At 43.9% G+C, this 8,263-nt stretch overlaps 1 protein-coding gene across 1 annotated transcript in view; it reads right to left on the bottom strand.

Moving 5' to 3' along the window:
- Positions 1-49: 49 nt before the first annotated feature.
- The window catches only part of Ryr3 (ryanodine receptor 3), a 369,298-nt gene continuing 361,084 nt past the window's right edge, over positions 50-8,263 (bottom strand). Inside the window, exons 98-104 of the mRNA XM_087910876.1 lie at positions 8,035-8,181; positions 6,007-6,141; positions 4,450-4,606; positions 3,571-3,635; positions 3,097-3,197; positions 1,712-1,763; positions 50-897 (exon numbers count right to left, since the gene is read on the bottom strand). Of these exons, the coding sequence (XP_087767002.1) occupies positions 802-897; positions 1,712-1,763; positions 3,097-3,197; positions 3,571-3,635; positions 4,450-4,606; positions 6,007-6,141; positions 8,035-8,181 (753 nt within the window). The 3' untranslated portion in view covers positions 50-801. The remainder of the gene's footprint in view (positions 898-1,711; positions 1,764-3,096; positions 3,198-3,570; positions 3,636-4,449; positions 4,607-6,006; positions 6,142-8,034; positions 8,182-8,263) is intronic.

The following is an 8,263-nucleotide window of genomic DNA, read 5'->3' as shown; positions in this document are numbered from 1 at the left end:
CTGTAAAGGAACGGGAAGTGGTTACATGACAAGAAGCCAAACCACGAACTGGCATGAATTACTTTATTGCAGTGGGCACTTCATTTTATTGGAGGAGATTGACCTAAAACATGGCAGCTCCACTACTTACACAGGACCATAAAGCATCACTCAAGTTTGGTATAAGATTGGGATTTTTCTGAAATTTCAGTCCAGTGCCTTTCTTCCAATGGCAGCAGTTGAGAAGCTGTTACTGAAGACATGGTGTGAGTAACCTTCAAGTACAGGTTCATCAAGTGAGACAGAGGATCAGCACAGCTGTTTAATGGAGTTGTCCTTCTGGAACACAAACATAAAAAACTTGCATAGCTATATCTAAAGAGATTTTTTAAGGCACTTAATCGATATTTCAGTTTCGACAAAGTGTTGTTTTCTATTTCTTTAGCTGCTTAAAGCGTCTCAGGCTGAGTCTGGAAAGTCACTAGCAAGTACCATGGAAAAATTAGATTGCAGTTAACACGAGTTGAACATAATTTTGTGTAGTTCTCCCCATCAGTCCCTGGCAGGGGCTCTCGTGCACGACAATTTAGGTGTTCAAGACTTCATATTTCTCTGAGCTATTCCAAGGAACTAGTTGCTCTTAGAACTGGGAACCCTGTGAGCAGTCAGATGGAGTCCTTGACAGTTTGCCATCCTTTGTCCATTGGGCACAAATGCCGAAGCAATTTCCAAGTATAGATTTTTTTAAAAGCAGTGTAAAAGAAGAATTCTGTTGCATTAGAAGGTGACTGTCCAGAATCACAGCGCGTCTTGAACTCAGATTTACCCAAGTTGATCTTCATATTGCTTACGAAAGCAGTCGCCAGCTGGGAAGAAGTCCCAACACCTTTCCTGGTACATCTTCCACACATAAGATTCCTGAAACAGGGTAAACAAATGGTACTTTGTGTTGAAACCTCAGTAAGCTAAGCCCAGCTTGTTTTTGCTCTGTGTGATTTCCTTTAGGGAGACCAATGGGAACTGATGCGAGGTCACGTGGACAAGTTCTCACACTCTCCCCAGCCCGCTTGGTTTTTGTCAGCAAGAAGTCACTGTCTTCCCACCATGGTGAAGGGGAGGAGGCAAACCTCGGTGTCTAAAAAACAGATGGGTTGAGGGGACACTTCATGCTACCTAAGGCCCGATCTACAACCCAAGTGTTTGAGCTGTAAAGTTTCCTAGCCATTGACGTCTGACTTTTGAGTAACGAGGCCCACCTTTCGTTGTCAGAGTTAGTCACAGGATTATCTGACACCGCTACTCACTCATCTGCTCTCACCACACCTCCACATTCCTGCTGCGCCCACACGCAAGGCCGCTCTTTCTTGTGCTGTCTCTCCCACTGTCTTACTCTGAATCTCCTGCTCTTTGTTCCGGCCACCCACTCCATTCTTCGTTGTCTTTTCCTCTCTGCTGTCCTCCCACCTCCAGTTATTTTATACAGAAGCAGTAAACACAATGGCTGGGAAAATGTCAGTGTTTGTTGGGAGGGATTATCAGGGGATCTTGGGGGAATAGACTGAAGTCACCATAGAGTTCTCACTTCTTACTAAGTAACAGAAAAGGTGATGGGGGAAAAATGCATCTAAGAGACTACTAGCCTCAGATGTCCCAAGTGTACTGCTCATTTTCAAGACTTAGTAAAAGGAAGACAACACACCTAGTTCTTAGTTCAAAGCAGCTTGTCTCTTACCTGACCTGTGTGTTCTGTTTCATCCTTGTTAATCAAGTACATCAGAAAGAATCTGGAAAAAGAACAAATGGAGGAAAGGTAGGGGTTTTTAAATTTAAAAAAAAAAAAACCAAAAAATTAATGTGCATGGTGGCGCTCACTCTTAATCTTAGCACTCAGGATACAGAGGCAGGTAAACTTGTTTGAGGCTAGCTTGGTCTACAGAACAAGTTCCAGAAAAGCCAGGAGTATGTAGAAAGGCTGTCTTGAAAACCACCCCACCCCCAAAAAACTAAAACCAAAGAAAAAACTATGTATGTATGTGTGTGCCTGCAAGTGCCAGCAGATTCCTGAAGAGAGCGTCAGATGTCCTAGAACTAGAGTTACAGACAGTTGTGAGCTGCCTGGGTGGGTGCTGGGAACTGAACCTGGGTTCTCTTCAAGAGCAGCAAGTGCTGTTAACAGCTGAGCCGTCCTTCCAGCCCAAGGTAGTTCTTACCCAAACTGCCTAACATCATTTACTAAGATAAGTTGGAAATATGGTTTGAAAACTAAGAAGGCTGTACGAATCAGGGAAGCATTTCTAATGATGATAGATGCTCATCTCCAAGCCAATGAGGAAGAGCCTTTTGAATTCCTCCAAATTTGAGCTAAACCCACTTGCAAGCTATCTTGCTTACTATAAAAGAAAAGCCCGACCTTTTCCATAACATTATCAATAGGTCTTTTTATCATGTTAAAAATTAGACTTGAAATCATACATCGAGGATGAGCCATGTAAAAGGTGCACAATGTTTGCTTTCCGTTCATACTCCTTCTCCCAGGAGATTGCTTTGTTTCTCATGGTGAAAACCTCGGGAAAGGCAGTGTGGTTTCACTTGTGCTAAATGATCAAAGATTTGACTCTGTCTGTGACACACAAGTGTCATACACTCTCAGCTCATATTATATGACTTCAGAGATGCTTCCTAGAAGTTGCGTACCCTTGGGGAAAGGAGAGCATGATACTGGTAAAGGAAGAGAAAGTGAAGAAAGTGCCATGCATGGTAGCAGAGCCTGAGCCCCAGACCTTGAGTTTTCACAGGGTAGTACTAGATTTTATCTTGGTCCTGGCACACAGAAATGACTAACGGTGACAGCTTCTTCCCCTCCCTCTACTGAGAGTGAGAATTTCATACTTCTGTCATACTGAAGACCTGGGCCAGTGTAACATTCTTTTCCTGGCACATTTATTTAGCTGGCAGATCACCACATAGAGAGTTCCAGATCACCACACAGAGTGTTCCTTTACTGATCTTGTCTACCTCTTCCAAACAGAAAGGGAGAAACAACATGAGCAGACTGGACTTTGTGACAGAGTTATTTTGTTTTGTCCTGAAGATGACAACCTTCACCAGACTACTTACAAGTAATTGGCCAAGTTGTGCTCTTGCAGCGTATGTGTTTCAAAACCATGAGGGGTTGTGTCAAAGTAGTCGTTGCCAATGCCACAGATGAAGCATTTCGTCTATGAAAACAAACAAAAGGAAACCACCTTCGTACGCATAGCTGCAGAGGAAGGAAAACCGCTGGCAGCCTGCTGAACTGGGGACAAGGAAAGCTGCCTTCCTCTTTAATGCTTTGGGCTATTAGGCCCTTACTCATCCTACCTTGCTAATGCTGCTCCCTCCAGTATGAGACAGGAGGCAGCTGTGTGTCAGGCATGGGAAGGTGTAGCACACAGGGCATTAATGCCCAGGGCTGGTAGCTTGGTGCAGGGGAAGCGAGACAACAGGCATGGAAAGTTTTAGTAGTTTTGCTTAGGGACGGCCCTAATTAATAGCCCTGTCTATGGTCTGAGGAACCTGTGTGGGGTTGAAATAAAGTAGAAAGAATGATACCTCCATGTCTTCACGCACTTGTTCCTGCTGGTCTCTCAGCTCTCCAAAAGCATCAATAATCAGACCTGGATTTTAAATACAAAGGACAGAGTACCTTCTTCTGCACCATAGTCTCGGGGGGAGAAGTGGCAGAGCCCATTTTGATTTGTCAAAAAAAAATGAATTATCAAACTGAGCTTGTCAATTACAGCAAAATTAAAGGGGGGAAAGGGCTATGTTTTCAAGCACTTGGTCCTGGCTAGTCAGTTCTCACTGTTTCTCTTCCTGTGCTTCGGTGCTGACAGCTGCTTCCCTTAACTCTTTCTCCTCCTGATCCCCTGGATATCGATCATGTGTTCTCATTGTCTTTGATCAATGTCTTCTCTCATCGTCTTTGCTTCTGAGTCCTCAACACTTAAATATCAGCACCACATTTCAGAATGACTCAAATTAAATTTATCATCTTTGCTTCTTCAGTTCTTAGCAAACTGTTGACTAAAATATCAGTACCTTCCTATCTGCTCTAAAAGACAATAAGACATGTCATATTTTTATAGCTCCTTTCTCTCCTGTTTCCACACCTCTCCACATGGGCGAACAAAGAAAAGGGTAAGGCAACCGCAGGAGACATCTAGGAAGCAGGAGGGATGAAGACATAATTTAGGGTGAGGAGTACTCTGTGCATGCCCTCAAGTTTTTTGAAATTGTCTAGGGGGCTCTTTGGCTCTCTATTTACAAGACTTCACAGACAGTAAGTGCTCAGTGAATTGTTAAATTGACAAGTTAGATGAATTAGGGAAAAAAACTTCTTTGTAAAACAATCACTTGATGGATATAGAAAAGCAAAACAAACTAGATTTATTTAATCCAACTCCTATGTATTGTCATTGACAACCATACCTTGAATGATGGCCAACAAGATGACAATGACGAAGAAGAAGAAGGTAATGTCAAAGACGATGCGATACATCTCGTAAGGGTCACCAGCAGGGTCTTCAATTTCATCACCAATGCCGCCACCCGCTCTCACTCCCACATACATGTGGAAGAGGTAGCACTAGGGAAGATGGTGGTGGCAGTTCAGGTGAAAGGGGAACGGCTCTCCAGGAGCATAGTCACGTCACACTACACACCTAAGCATGACAGTTCTGAACCGGGAGCAGGGACCTTCTTCAGTGGTGCTGGCCTTTGCTGTCCACTGCACCCAGCTTGCTGTCTACCAGAATGGAAAATGTTTTAATACTTTTGAAAACCTACTTTGAATTGTGATGCATATAATAAAAGGTTGTTAAGGCCTGATGGTATGGCATATACCAGCTATTGGCTTTGTCTTGTTGAATTTCAAGACTGCCAACCTGATTTTTAGACTCTTTCTACTTCTTTATCCCCTGGATACTTTCCAAGAATTTCCATCAAGTATGGGTTGAGCATCCCTAACCTGAAATCAGCATGTTTTTAAGCATAACACTGTTCAAATGCTATCATGACACCTCCCCAGGTCAAACTTTCATCACCTGACCTCACATCATGTTCACTGTCAAAGTACATCCTAAATACACTTGTGTAAAACTGCTTTCAGTTTTTGGCTTTAAAATATAAAGGGAGCTGATGAATTTCATGTTTAGATTTTGGTCCTACTCTTTAAGACATAGGATATATGCAGGTATTCCTCAATCTGAAGCACTTATGGTCCCAAGAATTTGGATAAGGAACACTCAATACACTCAACCTGCGATCGACTTTCTTTGACACATGTGTTTATGTTTATCCGAGTACTGCTTCATTTAGCCAGTCACACTTCTCCTTTACCCTCTGCCTTAGGCTCAGAGAGAAGGGGCAAATCCAGAGCATGGAGTAGCCTGAAGCCAGGTGTCAGGTGCCAGGTGCATTGGCGTTCTGATGATTGGCATTGCTGTCTTGTCCCAAGACAGCATAAGGGGAGTTTTAGCCAATAAGCATTACCTGTTTATAGAGAAATGCTCCCAGACCTTTACCTAGCATGTCTTTCCCTGAAGTTAGACTGTGATAAGCCCTAGAAGAAGATGCCACTGCTGCCTCTACAGCATGTGTTCCCCCACCCAGCTGTGCCTTTCATTCCGACAGGGCCGGACAGGATCCCCCACACTTGACAGACACGCCTTGTCCTGCTGTGTCATGCTCTTAGCCTTTGGTATCTGTTTTGAAAGGAGCCAGATGAATGGCTGAAATAAGAATCTCTGATCTTTGGAACTTCACTCCCAGTTTTCAGAGACGAAAACGAACGCTGTACTGCCATGAAATTCAGATGTGTTCACTCCTGGCATGTCTAATCCTCATCCCAAAGTGAGAGAAGGACTGGTACCCCTTGGCTCCCACAGTGTGATGACACCATTACATCAGCCCCATCTCTCCAAGACGCTGCTTTCTTTTGGCCTTTCTCTTCCAGAGAGGCCGTGTGGCCATGGCCGGGGTACTCACTGTCATCATGTCGTCACACTTCATATCCGGCTCATCATCATCTTCACTTTTGTTATAGAACTTGCGGAAGAAGTTGAAAGCCACCACAGTATAGAGGTAGACAACCACAGCCAGGAGACCAACAGTCAGAACCAGCTAGGGATGAGAAAACGGAGATGGAGAGGAGTGGAATTTCAACCCTGGAAGGGTCATGGGACCCCCAGTAGTTAAGGGTGACATGATGTAGAGAACCGCTTGACCAGGCTTATCAGGAGGGAAGAGTTCATAGGTGGAGTGTCAGGGCTGAGCCTCAACCTCCCTGTGGTTGATGTGTGGAGTCCTAATCGCTAGCATCTCAGGACGTGACTATTTGGAGGCAGTGTTTAGAGAGGTTAACTTATAATGAGGCTATGAACGTGGTCCCCAGCCCAATGTCATTATAAAAGGAGATTAGGAGCCAGATGATCTAAAACACATGCACCCAGAGGGACAGTTGTGTGCAATGACAGTAGAGCGGAGCTGTGCACAAAACAAGGAGAAAAACCTCAAAGGAGACCAAGCCAGTTAGCACTTTCATATTACGCTTCAGCCTCAAGAGCCTGAAGCCATAGATTCATTACTAAGTCACCAATCTAGTATTTTCTGGAGGCATCTGCACCACACTAATGCCTGGAGTGTGGTTTTATACATAGGCGAAGGGCAAATGTACCTGTGAATCCAAGGGACGGTGCTGTGAGAGGGTTCTGTTGCATTTACAGAGCTGCTTGTTTTCCAAAGCTGCTTTTCTAAGCTGCTGCTGAGGAAATCTAAGTCTCCTCAGACTGGTGGCTCCCCCTCAGCTGTATTGTAACCCAGCCATAACCTGCACAATCACCCCAGCTTTGAAGTTACTGCAAATATTACAATGGTTGAACCAAGAAGTCTGCTTGGGTCCACCATGGTGTCACAGGACATTTTAGTTCCATGCTATATAAGGAGGCCAGGGGTTCAGCACATGAATGTGGAGTCCGAGGGACCTGCCTCTGCGACCCATTCCAGCAGGGACGAGAAACTGGACTGGAGGCAAGATAAACAGTGTAGATCGTTGGCTTCTGAGCAGCTGCACACAAAGGAATAGGCACAAAAGCTAAGGTAAGCAGCAAAATTGATGTATTGTTGGCCCTCTAAGGGATGAAGTTATGCATTTCTCAGGGAACAGATCTCATAGGAAGTGCTTTAGAAGAGAGGGAGAATCAGGACCTCCTAGCAAAGGAAAGCAAAGGGATTGTTGGACCTAAGCTCTGCCAGATACCAGCTGTGTAGTCTTTGCGGGGAGGGGGGTCACACAGCCTCTTAGCCTGAATTCTTTTGAGATTAACATCTATCTTATAAAGTAGTTATGAGACGCAGAACCTGAAACATGGCATAATCTTGGCATATTTTAAATTTCTTGTTGCTCTGTCCCATACAAAGGTTTAGAAGTATGACGGAGTATGTCTCACACATACTTAACTATACTTGTTGAAGAAGAACATGATGAACGGTTGTGAGTTTGCAAAATAGGAGAGTGCACTAGAGGCTTTTAATATGACTATAGTCATTGTTATAGCCAGTCTTCTACATATTGTCAAAGTCAATTCTTTGTTTAGCCATGTAGAGGTACACATTACATGTATGCATGCATATTATGTGTAAATGTATATTAAAAGTATACATATTAACTTACTTATTACTAGGAACACATGTTTGAAGTCCCTGGGAGCGTTATACATACACTAATTATCTCCCAGGGGTAAATAAGAGACATGGAGGAAAGGGTAGGTTCATAAAAGTGATTCTGCTATGTCCTTACTCTGCTCAGCCCTTCCTTATTCTTCTAGCTGATCCTAACTTTGATGTTCCATCATCAGTTGGCTATGGATTCGACAAAAAGAACTGCTACTAGTTCAAGTGTTTGTCCAGGAAAGAAGCATTCCACACCAGGACAAATTCTTTTCCCCAAGACATACACTTGCTTACTGCGTTTCCCCCTTTCCTGTACATTGTTACAAGTAAGTACAGACCCAATACCTGTTTGCCATTGTGAGTTACAGAAGACAGGATCGTCCTCAAGGTCTTAAAGCCCATTGCAATATCCAACAGGTGAGCAGCAAAGAAGAAGTTGTTGTAGTGGCCCAGGACAGACATGGTTGTGTACCAGGCAAGGTAGAGAAAGGACTGGAGAAATGGGAGAAAACTGGCGATTTTCCAGGCATTCATGATACGGTACACTCATTAAACTACATTCCCCTCATTTTGA

This window comes from Myodes glareolus, chromosome 10, assembly GCF_982192425.1.
Source record: "Myodes glareolus chromosome 10, mMyoGla1.1, whole genome shotgun sequence".
NCBI lineage: Eukaryota > Metazoa > Chordata > Mammalia > Rodentia > Cricetidae > Myodes > Myodes glareolus.
Note: the sequence above shows the minus strand (reverse complement) of the source record. Positions and strands in the feature narration are given on the sequence as shown.